This window comes from Salmo salar, chromosome ssa03, assembly GCF_905237065.1.
Source record: "Salmo salar chromosome ssa03, Ssal_v3.1, whole genome shotgun sequence".
Taxonomy (NCBI): Eukaryota; Metazoa; Chordata; class Actinopteri; order Salmoniformes; family Salmonidae; genus Salmo; species Salmo salar.
This window is the reverse complement of record NC_059444.1, coordinates 21757802-21777437: the sequence shown is the minus strand read 5'-3', so window position 1 is coordinate 21777437 and position 19636 is coordinate 21757802. Positions and strand designations below refer to the sequence as shown.

Here is a 19636-nt window from a genome sequence, read left to right as displayed (position 1 = left end):
TGGTTTGGTCTAGAGCTGTTTTGTTCCATTTATCCTACCTTCATCCATCCATCCATCCATCCACATTTATCCATCTATCCTTCCAACATTAATTAATTCAATCATCCATCTTCATTCATCTATCCACCAACCTCCACTTATCCATCCAGCAATTCAGTTGTCATCCATCCATCAATTCAGTTGTCATCCATCCATTAATTCAGTTGTCATCCATCCATCAATCCATCTTTCCAACTGTCATTCACCCATTCATCTGAATTCTTAGCTGTTGTGTTTTCCTGTCAGGGTGGCACAGTCATTGGCAGTGCCCGCTGCAAGGAGTTCCGCAGCCACGAGGGGCGTCTGAAGGCTGCCCACCACCTGGTGCAGCGTGACATCACCAACCTGTGTGTGATCGGAGGGGACGGCAGCCTCACTGGGGCCAACCTCTTCAGAGAGGAGTGGAGCGGACTGCTGGAGGAACTGGTCCAGCAGGGTATCTCAATGTTGTAGTCAATGGAGTGGACCTAATGTTCACAGTAATCTACTCCATCACTAATTTCTTACGCAAAAAATGTATTTATACGCCTGACATGTTGTAGTAAAACATGTATTACTATGAATTACTAAAGCCTGTATACAGCCATTCCATCTATGAGTGTACATTACTCAGTAGTGAAGCCAGTGGCTTCATATTGCGTTGCATTGTGTATAAAGGTCTGATTGATGAGCAGGCTGCCCAGAACAACTCAGAGCTGCACATCGTGGGAATGGTGGGCTCCATCGACAACGACTTCTGTGGCACTGACATGACCATCGGGACAGACTCTGCCCTGCACAGAATCATAGAGGTGGTGGACGCAATCATGACCACAGCCCAGAGGTACTGACATAGATGATTGTTGTTGAATGGTACATTTCTTAACTTTTAGATGAGCCAACATTTACGAGACAAAGGTGCTGACAGATACAGTGGCATATTTAGCTCAGTGGTGTTGTTTGTACACAATCAACATTTACACAGACTTCTCTCCTTTCTCTCAGCCACCAGAGGACGTTTGTGCTGGAGGTCATGGGAAGACATTGTGGGTATGGAATGGCATTTCATTTCCTGCTTTATTCTTGTACTTGCTACAATTTAGCAATGGACTCTCAGCAGTCCTGCTTTGAAAATGTTTGTACATAATACATACAAATGGGTTTGTATTGCATGTATTTATATTTTATATTTTATTGTATACTAAATGTACAGTGTGTGTGTGTGTGTGCGTGCGTGCATGCGTGTGTGTGCGTGCGTGCGTGTGTGCGTGTGTTTGCGTTCGTGCATGCGTGTGTGTGCGTGTGTGCGCGCGTGCGTGCGTGTGTGCGTGTGTGTGTGTGTGTGTGTGTAGGTACCTGGCCCTAGTTAGTGCTCTGGCCTGTGGGGCTGACTGGGTGCTGATCCCTGAGATGCCCCCTGAGGACGGGTGGGAGGAACAGATGTGTCAGAAACTGTCTGAGGTAACAACACAGACACACACACACACGCACGCACGCACGCACGCACACACACACACACACACTCACACACACACACACACACACACACACACACACACACAAAGGTAACAGCCGACATCTGCAGATCTAACAAATACATTTCAATCTATACCTCACATTGAATAGGATTTACTGCTTAGTGATAACACATTGTGGTGTATTGTATTTCCTCCAACCATAGCAAAAGCAGCAGTGTTCATTGTGTTTCTTAATGCCCAGAGCCGATCCAGGGGTTCAAGGCTGAATATAATCATTGTTGCTGAAGGAGCCATTGACAGACAAGGAAAGGCTATTACTGTTAATAATGTCAAGGATGTGAGTACCTGAATATGCAACGAAGGGGGAACCAAAAGCAGGTCCTACAGATGTGTGAATAGCTCCATGCTTTACAGATGAAAGGACTCTGTTAAGTGAGAGATGGACAGAGGTACTAGGCAGATCTGTTCTTTCTCTCTCTCTGGTAGGCATGCAGCTGTCTCAGCATAAACCGGGTCCAGCTTTTGAAAAGCCAAATGCAAAAATGTTCTGTCATGTACTGTATATCTGTGCTTTGTTTGTATTCTTATAGAACCGTGCAGATAAGAAACGGCTCAATATCATTATTGTAGCTGAGGGGGCGATAGATTCTCACAACAAGCCTATCACTACAGACCATATTAAGGAAGTAAGTACTCAGCTGTCCTGTGCTGGTGGTGTACTCCTCTGCAGACCTGGGTTCAAATCCTATTTGAAATCTTTTTGCGACTTTTCTATTGGTTCAATTATGCCAGACAAGCTCAATCAAGCCCACCTGAAGTATTTGAAATGATTTCATATTGTATTTGAACCCAGGTCTGGTACAGTACTTCTGTGTGCCGTGGTTACTTCTGGCTGCACATCATCATCTCTCCATCTCTCTGTCCCATTAACAACATGCTGTCCATGTTTTAACTCTTCATCTAAGTATTTTATTGGATCTTTCTTAGTGATGTGAACTTCTGTGAATTATACTTCTTCCTGTTTGTGCCTTGCAACCTTGTTCTTCATCAGCATACCTAACCTGGTAAGCATATAAATACATATAGAACTTATAGGATCTCTGTTCTGGTAAGAGTCTTATACAGTAGTTTACCTGGCAGAACAAAAGAACAAGGGCTGAGTCCAAAATGCACCCTATTCTCTATAATATACTGTACTAGTTTTGACCAGCTCTGGTTAAAAGTAGTGCACTATATAGGGAATAGGGTGCCATTTGGAACACACAGGTGTAAGTGTTGGAGACTCACTTACTGTACATGACAGGAACTGTTTTGCATGGGTGTACAGTGCTTGTGCTTTCCCCTTCTGTCTTTCTTCCTAAGAAATAGCATGCCATTGTCATTCTCTTTCTACCATACAATACAAATAAACAATTGTTGCATTCCAAATGGCACCCTATTCTCTATGTCCGGGTCCTGGGGACCCAAAAGGGTGCACATTTTGGTTTTTGCCTTAGCACTACACAGCTGATTCAGCTCTTCATCAAATCTTTGATTAGTGGAATCAGATCTGCACTCCTTTGGGTCCCCAGGACAGGATTAAGAAACACTGATCTATATAATGCATTACTTTTATAGTAGTGCACTATATACGGAATAGGGTGCCATTTGGGACGTAAGTGTTATTTAATTACTCTGCTAATTTGAGGAAACGTACATTGCTCAATACCTGGCCTTCCTCTCCTGCTATAGCTGGTTGTTAGCTGTCTGGGCTTTGACACCCGAGTCACCATCCTGGGTCACGTCCAGAGAGGAGGAACCCCCTCTGCCTTCGACCGGATCCTGGTGAGTGTTACCCACATACTCACATACAATGAAAAGGCACTTATAGACTGGGTAGCTTCCTAAATGGCACCCTATTCCCTATATAGTGCACTACTTTTCAGTTAGAGTCACAGCCATTTGTGCTGCCGTCTGTCTAATAGCTGAATAATATCCCTGGTTTGTTTGTTTTGGTTAGTAACCATGAGGCAGTTTCAGAATGGTCAGCATCATTTAAAGAGCATGTCATTTCATACTGTTATGCAATTTCTAACTTGAACTTTAAGTTATTTTCCCAGTGTCCCAAATCACCATTAATTCTAAGTTGACCCCAGTATGAATATTATTTGACCTTAGCCCTCCACCCTGTCTGTCCAGGCCAGTCGTATGGGAGTGGAGGCGGTCCTGGCCCTGTTGGAGGCGTCAGCCAGCACCCCGGCCTGCGTCGTGTCTCTGTGTGGGAACCAGGCTGTCCGTCTGCCCCTTATGGAGTGTGTTCAGATGGTACACTTACACTGTGTGTTCACATGCTACACGGGCCCTGCTGGGACCCTGGATTAGTATTCTGTACAGTGTACAGATGGTGATGGCCGCCAGCCAAGATAGTGTGTGTGAGACTGCTTTACTCAACAGTAATGAAGTGATAGCCTACCCCTTTGTGATGTTTTCAGGTTCTACACCATTTACAGGATGCATCAAGTACTTCTACCTACTGTATACATTATAGATCTATTATGAATAAAGACAATTGATAGGCTGTTGATTCCAGACACATTAACCACTCATATTTATTTTCTCAATAGACACAAGACGTCCAGAAAGCCATGGACGAGAAGAATTTTGAGGAAGCTGTGAGACTGCGTGGCAGGTATATTATCTGACTCTTGTACCAATTCTACATTCTTTGATAAATAAAGTGATATCTCTGTATTTCTAAGATACATATCTTTATTTGGCCAGCAGTCTAGTCTAGCAGGACCATTACAGCTTTACAGGATTCAGATTCATTTTCCTGTTGCCTTTAAAAGTTTATGCAACTTAGTAATGGAGGTTTCTGGACAAAAGGTAGATGGATGAATAACAGTATGTTTCATTAACATTTTGCAGGAGTTTCGAAAACAACCTGAACACCTACAAACTCTTGTCTTACCGGAAAGCAGACTCTGAACTCCCAAATGTAAGTATCCTCAGATAACCCAAGGCAAACATTTATATTGTACATTGACAAAGTTACTGTGACATTCACATGTGTTTTCCCTAACGTTTGTGTCTTTCCAGCGTTTCTCAGATTTGTGCGTTAGGATCAGGTACTTCCTGTTGAGGTGCATTGTGGCTCATACTGAGGTCTTTTTGTGACACTAACAGAGTGTGTTTGTTAAATTGTTTTCTGTCTTGAGGGGATAGGAAGAGGATGAGCTCCCATATAATGTACGTACTATACTGTAACCTACTATAATATACCAGCTCTGGATCAGTGCTAAGTTCTCCTATATGTATACCATTTGTGCTATCATGCCAACTCTCCGTGTTCGGCTTGACAACGACAGAAATGGAGTTGGCAAGAGCACAAACAGATCTGGGACCAGGCTTCGTTTGAAATACTAATTTGCTGCATCAATGGCCCTGTAGAATAGAACAACAAGTAGCTTTTAGGTAAAAAAAATGTCTAACAACATATTTATTTGAATAGAATAATACCTCCATAGGGCCATAATTGAACTAGACAGCTTCTGACACAGTACATGTAGGATTAGACCATTCTGAATGTAAATAGTGCCACAAAATGACAGATGTCTGTTGCTGTAGCCTCATTGCTTATTTCTTCATGGCTCTGCTTAGTAGAAGCACAGTAGGTCTGTGTTCTAAGAAGTGCCCTGTTCCTGCACTTTCAGTATGCTTGCTGTTGCCATAGTAGCCTACTAACTAGTTCTTCTGCAGAGAAGTATCAATCAGACACATGCTTGTGATCTGCTCAAAGTAAGAGATTACTTTGAGATTACCACGCCTATGAGGGCACTCATGTACGTGGGGTCTATCTGTCCATGAGCACGCTGTGATCATGTGATTGAGCTCAGAGCCAGTGGTCTATGTCAAGTACAACAACAGCCTATACAGATGCAGCATCTTGGAGCCGTAGCATGAGGCCTTGCTAGAGATTGTCTCTGCATGCTGCTCCATTCTTCACGGAGACAACAGCTTTGCCAGTCTTGTAGAGCATCTCTACCCAGTATCAACCACTATGAGCAGGTGTATGTACAGTGAGGGAAAAAAGTATTTGATCCCCTGCTGATTTTGTACATTTGCCCACTGACAAAGAAATGATCAGTCTATAATTTTAATGGTAGGTTTATTTGAACAGTGAGAGACAGAATAACAACAACAAAATCAGGAAAAACGCATATCAAAAATGTTCTAAATTGATTTGCATTTTAATGAGGGAAATAAGTATTTGACCCCTCTGCAAAACATGACTTAGTACTTGGTGGCAAAACCCTTGTTGGCAATCACAGAGGTCAGACGTTTCTTGTAGTTGGCCACCAGGTTTGCACACATCTCAGGAGGGATTTTGTCCCACTCCTCTTTGCAGATCTTCTCCAAGTCATTAAGGTTTTGAGGCTGACGTTTGGCAACTCGAACCTTCAGCTCCCTCCACAGATTTTCTATGGGATTAAGGTCTGGAGACTGGCTAGGCCACTCCAGGACCTTAATGTGCTTCTTCTTGAGCCACTCCTTTGTTGTCTTGGCCGTGTGTTTTGGGTCATTGTCATGCTGGAATACCCATCCACGACCCATTTTCAATGCCCTGGCTGAGGGAAGGAGGTTCTCACCCAAGATTTGACGGTACATGGCCCCGTCCATCGTCCCTTTGATGCGGTGAAGTTGTCCTGTCCCCTTAGCAGAAAAACACCCCCAAAGCATAATGTATCCACCTCCATGTTTGACGGTGGGGATGGTGTTCTTGGGGTCATAGGCAGCATTCCTCCTCCTCCAAACACGGCGAGTTGAGTTGATGCCAAAGATCTCCATTTTGGTCTCATCTGACCACAACACTTTCACCCAGTTGTCCTCTGAATCATTCAGATGTTCATTGACAAACTTCAGACGGGCATGTATATGTGCTTTCTTGAGCAGGGGGACCTTGCGGGCGCTGCAGGATTTCAGTTCTTCACGGCGTAGTGTGTTACCAATTGTTTTCTTGGTGACTATGGTCCCAGCTGCCTTGAGATCATTGACAAGATCCTCCCGTGTAGTTCTGGGCTGATTCCTCACCATTCTCATGATCATTGCAACTCCACGAGGTGAGATCTTGCATGGAGCCCCAGGCCGAGGGAGATTGACAGTTCTTTTGTGTTTCTTCCATTTGCAAATAATCGCACCAACTGTTGTCACCTTCTCACCAAGCTGCTTGGCGATGGTCTTGTAGCCCATTCCAGCCTTGTGTAGGTCTACAATCTTGTCCCTGACATCCTCGGAGAGCTCTTTGGTCTTGGCCATGGTGGAGAGTTTGGAATCTGATTGATTGATTGCTTCTGTGGACAGGTGTCTTTTATACAGGTAACAAGCTGAGATTAGGAGCACTCCCTTTAAGAGTGTGCTCCTAATCTCAGCTCGTTACCTGTATAAAAGACACCTGGGAGCCAGAAATCTTTCTGATTGAGAGGGGGTCAAATACTTATTTCCCTCATTAAAATGCAAATCAATTTATAACATTTTTGACATGCGTTTTTCTGGATTTTTTTGTTGTTATTCTGTCTCTCACTGTTCAAATAAACCTACCATTAAATATATAGACTGATAATTTCTTTGTCAGTGGGCAAACATACAAAATCAGCAGGGGATCAAATACTTTTTTCCCTCACTGTATACAGAGGGGTTTGGTGATATGGGTATCAATGTGCATTTTGAATTTACTGAATAGAAATTGAATTGACCCCAACTCTGCTAGTTTAAAATGTGTATGTATTTTTGTGTGTGTGTGTATTTCTAAATGTGTGTGTGTGACGGCTGTGCTGTTGATCCTCAGAGCTCCTTCAACGTGGCGGTGCTGAACGTGGGTGCCCCTGCTGCGGGCATGAACGCAGCTGTCCGCTCGGCCGTCAGGGTGGGCATCACCGAGGGGCACAAGATGTTCGCCGTTAACGACGGCTTCGAGGGATTCTACAAGGGACAGGTGCTGGGGTTAAGACACATGATTATAGTCATTTCATTCTTTCCCAGTGAGAATGATGGTCTCACTGCCACATGATCAACAGGTTGTTTGCTCACTGTTCAACACATTTGATCATATTTGTCCCCTAGTATTGTTTACACCATTGACCTTGAAATGCAGTATACACCATATTTTGAAAGCCATTAGAATAACCAGAGCGCATATTTAAAATGATTAATATAAACATGACAGTGAAGCCAGATAAGCTAAAGGTTATAGTGACCTTGTTGACTGGCTTTGCAGAGTAGAAAAGTAGCTGCCTACTGTAAGTCACCTTTACTCTTGTGTCCGCTGCCACTGACACTGATGGTGTTTTTCAGATAGACTTGTGTGGGGAGATAAACATGAGTGCTTACAGTGCTTACAATTGTATTGTCAATTTTGTTTTGTATTTAAACACCACTTTAAACGTGTACATGACACTGCAACAAAATTTCCCCATGGGGACAATAAAGTCAGTAAGTAAGTAAGTAAGTAAGTAAGTAAGTAAGTAAGTAAACCAATTACTCTCACCTCCACTCTCCTTTATCCAGGCCAGGCCTCTCACTCACCCTCTCTCCTTTATGCAGGCCTCTCACTGACCCCCTGTCCTTTATGCAGGCCTCTCACTGACCCCCTCTCCTTTATCCAGGCCAGGCCTCTCACTCACCCTCTCTCCTTTATGCAGTCCTCTCACTGACCCCCTGTCCTTTATGCAGGCCTCTCACTCACCCCCTGTCCTTTATGCAGGCCTCACACTCACCCCTCTCCTTTATGCAGGCCTCACACTCACCCCTCTCCTTTATGCAGGCCTCTCACTCACCCCCTGTCCTTTATGCAGGCCTCTCACTCACCCCCTCTCCTTTATGCAGGCCTCACACTCACCCCTCTCTTTTATGCAGGCCTCTCACTCACCCCCTGTCCTTTTTGCAGGCCTCTCACTCACCCCCTGTCCTTTATGCAGGCCTCTCACTCACCCCCTCTCCTTTATGCTGGCCAGGCCTCTCACTCACCCCTCTCTCCTTTATGCAGGCCTCTCACTCACCCCCTGTCCTTTATCCAGGCCAGGCCTCTCACTCACCCCCTCTCCTTTATCCAGGCCAGGCCTCTCACTCATCCCCTGTCCTTTATGCAGGCCTCTCACTCACCCCCTGTCCTTTATCCAGGCCAGGCCTCTCACTCACCCCCTCTCCTTTATGCAGGCCAGGCCTCTCACTCACCCCTTCTCCTTTATGCAGTCCTCTCACTCACCCCCTGTCCTTTATGCAGGCCTCTCACTCACCCCCTGTCCTTTATCCAGGCCAGGCCTCTCACTCACCCCCTCTCCTTTATCCAGGCCAGTCCTCTCACTCACCCCCCAGTCCTTTATTCAGGCCTCTCACTCACCCCCTGTCCTTTATCCAGGCCAGGCCTCTCACTCACCCCCTCTCCTTTATCCAGGCCAGTCCTCTCACTCACCCCCTGTCCTTTATCCAGGCCAGTCCTCTCACTCACCCCCTCTCCTTTATCCAGGCCTCTCACTCACCCCCTGTCCTTTATCCAGGCCTCTCACTCACCCCCTGTCCTTTATGCAGGCCTCTCACTCACCCCCTCTCCTTTATCCAGGCCAGTCCTCTCACTCACCCTCTCTCCTTTATGCAGGCCCCTCACTCACCCCCTGTCCTTTATGCAGGCCTCTCACTCATCCCCTGTCCTTTATGCAGGCCTCTCACTCATCTCTTGTCCTTTATGCAGGCCCCTCACTCACCCCCTGTCCTTTATGCAGGCCTCTCACTCACCACCTCTCCTTTATGCAGGCCTCTCTCACACCCCCACTCTCATCCCCTCTCCTTTATGCAGGCCTTTCTCTCACCTCCACTCTCATCCCCATTCCCTAGGCCTCTAACCCCTACTTTCTCACCCTCACACCCACTCCCTTTCTCTGTCACTCCCTCTTTCTGTCACTCCATCTCTGTCACCCACTCTCTGTCACCAGACCTCAAACAACACTGCCTGGGTCAGCCTTTGTTTCAAGCCCTGGGCACTCAGCTGGAGGAAAGCATGAAGACAGGGATAAGTGATTGAAAATAATGGTGTGCTCCTTCGTCCATGGTCAAATGCTACTTTACCTTTCCCAACACTGAGGGATGAGTGAGACCTTGGTAGAGTACTGTTGGTAGATTAGAGCCTGTGTGCTTCAATGAGCGATAATACAGTACAATCAAGCTGTCATACAAAGCAGGATAGATGTTATATGTCTATATCATTGACTGCAAATCTGATGTGCGTGATTGTTTTTTAGAATGTCATTCATTCCTTTAGCATGTTTTGTGTCCCATTGAAATGAACGTAATGAATGAGGATGTTAGCAATTTGGAGAGCTTATAGAGACTACTCAGAACACATTTGAAACCTCAATCTCAAACGCAGTTTTGCTGTGTTTGTGTCCACACAGATAAAGGAGATTAAATGGGGAGATGTAGGTGGTTGGACTGGACAAGGGGGGTCCATACTGGGAACAAAGAGGTAGGCCAATGAACAGAGCCCATAGAGTGCCATTTGGGACACGCAAAGTGTTTCAAAACGTGCAGCATGGAAAGTCACCACTGACATATTGGGTACTGTAGATTATCACAGATTTTCATTTCTTATTTCAGAACCCTTCCAGCGAAGCATCTTGATAAGATAGCTGAACAAATCAGGATACATAACATTAATGCTTTGCTTGTTATCGGTGGATTTGAGGTATGTACAGCACATCACAGCATCAAATGCATTGGACATTGAAATAACAATTGAATATTATTACAGTATTATACCACTACTATGTATTACCAAATTGTATATTGTACTTTTTATAAATGTTAAATGTTTTTAGCATAGTCTACTCTAGTAATCCTCAAATACTTTAAGTACTTGATGGTTAAATGCATAGTCCGGCAAACTGAAAAGATCTTACATTAGAGTTCTATTTTTGGAGTAAAATTTGAATCTTAGTAATAGTAATACACTCAAATAGTAATACTAATAATAATCTTTGAGAAATACACTGGAATATACTCCTGTCTCATATCTTTTTCTACGTTTGTCACACTGTTGTATTCATTCATTTCACAATCTAAAGTGACAAAAATATTCTCCATTATTCCCTCCTATGATTATTAACAACATATTTCTCCACAATTCCTAGCACCCTTCAGGCTCTCCTCCCTGTGTCTCCCATATCTGTGTCAGTTACACTGTGGGGTGCTTCCTATGTCACACTGTCCGTTTTGATAGGCCCGGCTCCCTCACACTGGCTCCGCCCACCTTGTCATGTCTTTACTCATGGCTTTGTCCTAAATGGCACCCTATACCCGATAGAGTGCACTACTTTTGACCAGCCCTGGTCAAAAGTAGTGTACTATATACTGGAATAGGGTGCCATTTTGGGATGCAACCCAATTAACTCTCCGCTCTAAAGCCCTGGCTCTGCCCTGTACTGTAGGCCTTCCTGGGAGTCATGGAACTGTCCGCTGCCCGGGAGAAATATAATGAGTTCTGTGTCCCCATGGTTATGGTCCCTGCCACGGTCTCCAACAATATACCGGGCTCTGACCTCAGCATTGGCGCAGACACAGCTTTGAATGCTATTACTGATGTAAGTCTAGCTGGGGGTCAGAGATCGCAAGTTTACGTGTTTTAAGAACACCCTCCAGCCAATCAGAATTGGGGGCTTCACTGATCGCAGCTCGGGCGTGGCATTTCCCAGCATCACAACTGGCTGAATGTAACTGAGCGTTACCTAAAGGCATCAAACTGATTTGTGTTGACTGAGGTATGCATGTGCTACTTTATCATCTGAAATGAAATAGTTAGAGTTTAAAAAGCCATAGAAGGGCATAGTAAACACTAAGTGAAAGAGTTAGACATAGAATGACAACTTATCCTCTGATCAATTTCAGAGACTGTAATTGTACAAACAGCAAGCGGTTAACAGTGATTTCATTAAAGCTCAACCCATGTAAAGAGGTACAGTAGTGTATGATTAGTAGTGGTAGGAGTAGGATTAGGAATATTAGGGGTAGGGGTGTAATTTGGGGTAGGTATATTAGGGGTAGGGGTAGTATTAGGAGTAGGTACAGTGCCTTCAGAAAGTATTCATACCTCTTGACTTAATCCACTTTTGTTGTGTTACAGCCTAAGTTCAAAATTGATTAAGTTGGGGGGGGGGGGTTCTCTCACCAATCTACACACAATACCCCATAATGGCAAAGTAAAAACCTGTTTTTAGAAACTTTTGCAGATTTATTGAAAATGAAATACAGAAATATCTAATTTACATAAGTATTCACACCCCTGAGTCAATACTTTGTAGAAGCATCTTTGGCAGCGATTACAGCTGTGAGTCTTTCTGGGTAAGTCTCTAAAAGCTTTCCACACCTGGATTTTGCAACATTTGCCTATTATTCTTTTCAAAATTCTTCAAGCTCTGTCAAATTGGTTGTAGATCATTGCTAGACAACCATTTTCAGGTCTTTCCATAGATTTTCAAGTAGATTTAAGTCAAAACTAACTCAGCCACTCAGGAACATTCACTGTCTTCTTGGTAAGCAACTCCAATGTAGATTTGGCCTTGTGTTTTAGGTTATTGTCCCGCTGAAAGCTGAAACAATCTCCTGGTGTCTGGTGGAAAGCAGACAACAAGGTTTTTCTCTAGGATTTTGCCTGTACTTAGCTCCATTCCATGTAGTTTTTTATCCTGAAAAACTCCCCAGTCCTTAACGATTACAAGCATACCCATAACATAATGCAGCCACCACTATGCTTGAAAGTATTGAGAGTGGTACTCAGTAATGTGACATGGTAAGGTTGGACCCAGGTGCAGAGAAGGGACCAGACGAGGAATCAGTGGTTAAGGATAAACATAATACTACATTGAGAAACACGAAACACAAGTCTCAAAAACTCACTCAGGAAACGACCACACACAGTAAACAATTCAAGCTTCTGCAAAGGACCACAGAAAAAAAGAATAAGACATACCTGAGTCCAATAAAAGTCTCTCCAATAACACCCTCTGGTGTCAGGAGGAACCATGACAAGTAATGTGTTGTATTGATTTGCCCCAAACATAACACTTTGTATTCAGGACAAAAAGTGAATTGCTTTGCCAGGTTTTTTGCAGTATTTCTTTAGTGCCTTGTTGCAAATATGATGCATGTTTTGGAATAACTTTATTCTGTACAGGCTTCCTTTTATTACTGTGTCAATTAAGTTAGCATTGTGGAGTAACTACAAATGTTGTTAATCAATCCTCAGTTTTCTCTTATCACAACCATTAAACTATGTAACTGTGTTAGTCACCATTGGCCTCATAGTGAAATCCCTGAGCTGTTTCCTTCTTATCTGAATTAGGAAGGACGCCTGTATATTTGTAGTGACTGGGTGTATTGATACACCATCCAAAGTGTAATTAATAACGTTACCATGCTCAAAGGGATATTCAATGTCATATTTTTTTTTACCCATCTACCAATAGGTGCCCTTCTTTGCGAGGCATTGGAAAACCTTGCTGGTCTTTGTGGTCGAATCTGTTGAAAATCACTGCTTGACTTAGGGACCTTAGGTACAGAGACGAGGTAGTCATTCAAAAATCATGTTAAACACTATTATTGCACACGGAGTGAGACCATGCAACTTATTATGTGACTTGTTAAGCATTTTACTTATTTAGGCTTCCCATAACAAAGGGTTTGAATACTTATTGAAGCAAGACATTTCAGATTTTATTTTTTATTAATTTGTAAACATTTCTAAAACATAATTCCATTTTGACATGATGGGGTATTGTGATGTCATGATGGGGTATTGTGATGTCATGATAGGGTATTGTGATGTCATGATTGTAACAAGGCCTCTCGATGGAGGGGGGTGTGTGGAATCAGGAGCAGGAGAGCAGAAGGGTTCAAGGAGAATCCACTGTTTATTTTGGTGGTTCCACAAGCACAGCGATACACACAGGGGAGAAACCTGAACTCCGCTAGCCACAAGCAAATATGTCCCCGGTAAACACATACCGTAAAATGAAACAAACAACGCCCGTGGTGCAGGCACGCACCCCTTACATGTTCCCTAAGGCAAACAATCCCGCACGCAGCCTAACCTGCAGCGGGGAAAATTATACCCACCTAAATCAGAGAAAACAAGACACAGGTGTGATAAACTTGACAGCACTAAATTAAAAGGAAAAGGGGATCTGTGGCAGCTAGTAGGCCGGCGACGACGACCGCCGAGCACCGCCCGAACAGGGAGAGGAGCCACCTTCGGTGGAAGTCGTGACAATGATGGGGTATTGTGATGTCATGATGGGGTATTGTGTGTAGATCAGTGACAAACACATCTACATTTAATCCATTTTAAATTCAGGCTGTAACAACAACAAAATGTGAATCGTTTCTAAAGGCACCGTATATTAGGGGTTGGAGTAGTATTCGGGGTAGGTAATTAAGGGTAGAGGTAGGATTCGTTTTAGGGGTAGGTAATTAAGGGTAGAGGTAGGATTAGTTTTAGGGGTAGGTAATTAAGGGTAGAGGTAGGATTAGTTTTAGGGGTAGGTAATTAAGGGTAGAGGTAGGATTAGTTTTAGGGGTAGGTAATTAAGGGTAGAGGTAGGATTAGTGTTAGGGGTAAGTAATTGGGGTAGGGGGAGGCTTAGTTTTAGGGGTAGGTATGTTAGGGGTTGGAGTAGTATTAGGGGGAGGTATATTAGAGGTAGAGGTAGTATTAGGGGGAGGTATATTAGGGGTAGGGGTAGTATTAGGGGAGGTATATTAGGGGTATATATATTAGTGGTAGGGGTAGTATTAGGGGAGTAGTACTAAATTATGGGTAGGGATAGTATTAGGGGTAGGGGTAGTATTAGCGGTAGGTATATTAGGGGTAGGGGTAGTAATAGGGGTAGGGGTAGATATATTCGGGGTATGTATAGTATTAGGGGGAGGTGTATTAGGGGTAGCAGTAGTATTATGGGTAGATATATTAGGGGTAGGGGTAGATATATTAGGGGTAGAGTAAGTATTAGGGGGAGGTATATTAGGGATAGGGGTAGAATTAGGGGTAGGTCATTTACGTGTTGGGGGAGTATTAGGGGAGGCATATTAGGTGGAGGTATATTAGGGGTAGATGTAGTATTAGGGGTAGGTAATTTTGGGGTAGGGGTAGTATTAGGAGTAAGTGTAATATTAGAGGTAGGTAATTTAGGGGCAGGAATGTATTAGGGGTAGGGGTAGTATTAGGGGAGGTATATTAGGAGTAGTATTAGGGTTAGGTAATTAGGGGTAAGGGTAGATATATTAGGGGTAGGTGTATTATGGGTAGTATTAGGGGTAGGTATATTATGGGTTAGATTGGATTAGGTGTAGGTAAATTAGGGGTAGTATTAGCGGTAGGTATATTAGGGCTAGGATTGGATTAGGGCTAGGTTGGTAGGGGTAGTATTAGGGGTAGGGTTGGATTAGGGATAGGTATATTAGGGGTAGTAGTAGGGGTAAGGTTGGATTAGGGGTAGATATATTAGGGGTAGGTATATTAGGGGTAGTATTAAGGGTAGGTATATTAGGAGTAGTATTAGGGGTAGGTATATTAGGGGTAGGGGTAGTATTATGGGTAGGAATATTAGGGGTAGGTGCAGTGGCTTGCGTAAGTATTCACCCCCCTTGGCATTTTCCTATTTTGTTGCCTGGAATTAAAATAGATTTTTACCCCCCCCAAAGTCAATACTTTGTAGAGCCACCTTTTGCAGCAATTACAGCTGCAAGTCTCTTGGGGTATGTCTCTATAAGCTTGGCACATCTAGCCACTGAGATTTTTGCCCATTCTTCAATGCAAAACTGCTCCAGATCCTTTAAGTTGGATGGGTTCCGCTGGTGTACAGCAATCTTTAACTCATACCACAGATTCTCAATTGGATTGAGGTCTGGGCTTTGACTAGGCTATTCCAAGACATTTAAATGTCTCCCACTCGAGTGTTGCTTTAGCAGTATGCATAGGGTCATTGTCCTGCTGGAAGGTGAACCTCCGTCCCAGTCTCAAATCTCTGGAAGACTGAAACAGGTTTCCCTCAAGAATATCCCTGTATTTAGCGACATCCATCATTCCTTCAATTCTGACCAATTTCCCAGTCCCAAATATCCCCACAGCATGATGCTGCCACCACCATGCTTCACTGTGGGAATGATGTTCCCACATAGTGTTTTCCTTGATGGCCAAAAAGCTCACTTTTAGTCTCATCTGACCAGAGTACCTTCTTCCATATGTTTTGGGAGTCTCCCACATGCCTTTTGGTGAACACCAAACGTGTTTGCTTATTTTTTCTTAAAGCAATGGCTTTTTTCTGGCCACTTCCATAAAACCCAGCTCTGTGGAGTGTACGGCTTAAAGTGGTCCTATGGATAGATACTCCAATCTCCGCTGTGGAGCTTTGTAGCTCCTTCAGGGTTATCTTTGGTCTCTTTGTTGCCTCTCTGATTAATGCCCTCCTTGCCTGGTCCGTGAGTTTTGGTGTGCGGCCCTCTCTTGGCAGGTTTGTTGTGGTGCCATATTCTTTCAATTTTTTAATAATGGATTTAATGGTGCCCCGTGGGATGTTCAAAGTTTCTGATGTTTTTTTATAACCCAACCCTGATCTGTACTTCACCACAACTTTGTCCCTGACCTGTTTGGAGAGCTCCTTGGTCTTCATGGAGCTGCTTGCTTGGTGGTGCCCCTTGCTTAGTGGTGCTGCAGACTCTGGGGCCTTTCAGAACAGGTGTATATTTACTGAGATCATGTGACAGATCATGTGACACTTAGATTACGCACAGGTAGACTTTATTTAACTATTTATGTGACTTCTGAAGGTAATTGGTTGCACCAGATCTTATTTAGGGGCTTCATAGCAAAGGGGTGAATACATATGCACACACCACTTTTCCGTTTTAATTTTTAGGAATTTTTTGAAACAAGTTATGTTTCTCATTTCACTTCACCAATTTGAACTATTTTGTGTATGTCCATTACATGAAATCCAAATAAAAATCAATTTAAATTACAGGTTGTAATGCAACAAAATAGGAAAAATGCCAAGGGGGTGAATACTTTTGCAAGGCTCTGTATATTAAGGGTAGGGTAGTATTAGGGGTAGGGGTAGTATTAGGAATGTAGTACTATATTAGGGCTAGTTCTTTCAGTCTGAGGCCTCTGGTGTCTGTTGTTTTTGCTGGTAAATGTCATAGTGGAGCTCTCAGTTAGGTCCCAGGTAAGTGATAGATAGGGGCATGCACTAGTGACGTGGCATGTTTTGGACCCTGCGACTTCCATTGTTCTCCCTGCACCTTGTTTACTAAACATGATGAGATGTCTGGTCCCTGGTCTGGTTTAACACAACCCTTAGCTCTACAACACTCCTATCCTGCTATCCAAATGGCTACAAGCCAGGTGGATGAGGTGGATGAGGTGGAGGTTTGGTAGAGAAGCGTATGAATGAAGTAGAAGTAGTAGTAGTACTAACATTTAGATGTTTTCTCTAACCAATCATTTTACTTTCACCCATCTAGTTGATTTTATTTCTATCATCAACCAAAACTAGATTCTCACTAAGCATCTGAAACGAATAGTCACTATACTCTATTGAAGAAAGAAACAAATATAGCATTTTAATTTGAGTTTACTGACAATCTGTTGCTGATATACAGAAAAAAAGGGAGATGAAATGATTCATAGAACAGTAATAGCCTATCTAATTGTTGTCTTCAACCAGGACAGACCACCATTTTGTTTTGAACACGATTGTCTGCATGGGTAGTGGACCTGACGGATAACAACCAGCATTTTGCCACTTGCGTACAAACGTTCCCTCACGTCGTAAGGTCAAGTGCAGTGTCGCCAGGCTGCATTGTGACTGACTGAGTCTACTGTTGTTTCCACGACAACACTTCTGTCTGTCTGCCAGCTAGGGTGACGAACCAACATCGCCCCTCTTCTGTCTCCTCTTTGCCAATGGGATGCCAAGCCAACCCCTCTCTTACACGGAAAGAGCCTTACACACACAGATACTACATGGTATAGGGTGTAGATCAGGCCTTAATAGGGTAACATATAGTATGAGTTGCCTCCCAAATGAGAGCCTATTCCCTTTATAGTGCACTACTTTTGACCAGAGCCCTATGGGCTGTATATTGCACTACAGTGGGAATAGGGTGCCATTTGGGACACAGCCCATACTAGGGTAACGTGTAGTAGTGTCTCTCTGAGTATGAGATGCTTCACATAGTGGTGTAACGCGTTTGTGACGCACCACTTCACCAGGCGTTTGAGTGTTTGCTGCAGCTCTATGAGGCCCGGACCAGCCATGAGGACTTTTGCATCCCGATGTGTGTGCTTCCTGCCACCATTAGTAACAATGTGCCTGGTACTGATCTGAGTATCGGGGCAGACACTTCCCTCAATGCCATCGTGGAGGTAAGGTAGAACTCACATAGCCTGGTCCCAGATCTGTTTATGCTTTTGCCAACTCCATTGGTGTCATTGTCAAGCCAAGCACGACAAGGAGTGGCAATGAGTTGGCATGATAGCACAAACAGACCGGCACTCAGGCTAGAACACAGCTTTTAACAGGGGTGAAATGATACTGTACCATTTGAAGTTATCAGTGATCACTAGATTTGTATTATTATGTGGTCTGCTTTCCTAGACATCTACAAGTCATAATTATTAGCTCAAAAACTAGTTCACTTATTGGACAGATGTGCGACCCTAGTTGACATTGTGAAACTATTGTGGGAATATAGACTGACAACAGACAGATTTTTCCCATGATTTGTCTTCCACATTCAATCACACACAATGTAAACAGCCTCATTTGTGTACACTTAGAACATACATGCTTTACTAGTTAGAATTAGACTTCCTGTTCCTTTTCTAACTGGTTTCTGGTTTGATGTTATGGAAGAATTCTTTGAGACTAGATCTGCATCTTGGTAAATCTTGAAATGCTGTTTGTATTTTATTATCGTATTATATTGCGACATGAAGCATGTTTTGGGTAATTGTGTGAGCATGTTTGATACCAATACACAGCATTTTGTATGTACAGTAGCTACTACCTAACAAAACAACATTGTCTGCATGCTATTGATAATCGTAACATTGGTTTGTGTCACAAATGCCACCCTATTCCCTATACAACTTTTGACCAGAGCGTTATTGGTCCTGGTCAAAAGTAATGCACTAAAAAGGGAATAGGTTGCCATTATGGACACAACCTGTGTGTCTATTTGATCTGACTATGAGCATCTGTGTGTGTCAGACATGTGACCGCATCAAGCAGTCTGCCAGTGGGACCAAGCGGCGTGTGTTCATCATTGAGACCATGGGAGGGTACTGTGGGTACCTGGCCAGTGTCGGGGGGCTGGCTGCGGGGGCTGACGCTGTCTACATCTATGAGGAACCCTTCGACATCAGAGATCTCCAGGTGAGGGACATTGTTTTACATAAGGTAGAAAAATGTGAGTAACTTTCCTGAAATTCCCAGGTTTTACAGAAATCCTGGTTGGAAGATTCCCGGCATCAGGAGGGAATATGCAGGATAAGACTGCTAAATAGCTACCCGGACTACCTGCATTGACCCTTTTTGCATTAACTCTTTTGTCTCATCACATATGCTGCTGTTACTGTTAATTATCTATCCTGTAGCCTAGTGACTTTATCCCTACCTATATGTACATACAGTGGGGGAAAAAAGTATTTGATCCCCTGCTGATTTTGTACATTTGCCCACTTACAAATAAATGATCAGGCTATAATTTTAATAGTAGGTTTATTTGAACAGTGAGAGACAGAATAACAACAAAAAAATCCAGAAAAACGCATGTCAAAAATGTTATAAAATGATTTGCATTTTAATGAGGGGCCTCTATTTTAGGAGCGCTCAAGTGACCCAGATTACAGTACATTACAGTACGTAGCTATGGTGGTTATTAATAGGTAGAACGCATCATCATTCCAGGAGTGTTAAGCTCTGATCAAGACAGATCTCATTGTTATGGTTTGAGGAGGCCTACTCAACAGCACTAGAGTGTTGCTGTCGTGCTAGTTGTTATTGTCTGAGAGACATTCTGCTGTTGTCAGGTACACAAATGTTGTAGAGCCATTC

General features: G+C 43.5%; 1 protein-coding gene across 5 annotated transcripts in view; it reads left to right on the top strand.

Annotated features, from left to right (window-relative positions):
* The window catches only part of k6pp (6-phosphofructokinase type C), a 38003-nt gene that overhangs the window by 15421 nt on the left and 2946 nt on the right, over positions 1-19636 (top strand). The window contains exons 4-18 of one of the 5 annotated variants that reach the window (XM_045714308.1): positions 286-475; positions 697-862; positions 1024-1068; positions 1371-1479; positions 1738-1833; positions 3228-3320; positions 3675-3800; positions 4100-4164; positions 4404-4473; positions 4701-4724; positions 7321-7467; positions 9920-9990; positions 10122-10209; positions 10952-11104; positions 18791-18955. In XM_045714308.1, coding sequence (XP_045570264.1) covers positions 286-475; positions 697-862; positions 1024-1068; positions 1371-1479; positions 1738-1833; positions 3228-3320; positions 3675-3800; positions 4100-4164; positions 4404-4473; positions 4701-4724; positions 7321-7467; positions 9920-9990; positions 10122-10209; positions 10952-11104; positions 18791-18955 — 1608 coding nt within the window. Of the gene's footprint in view, positions 1-285; positions 476-696; positions 863-1023; positions 1069-1370; positions 1480-1737; positions 1834-2086; positions 2183-3227; positions 3321-3674; positions 3801-4099; positions 4165-4403; positions 4474-4700; positions 4725-7320; positions 7468-9919; positions 9991-10121; positions 10210-10951; positions 11105-17790; positions 17944-18790; positions 18956-19636 lie in introns of all 5 variants that reach the window. The other 4 variants (XM_045714307.1, XM_014190352.2, XM_014190350.2 and 1 more) reach the window with 4 other exon arrangements.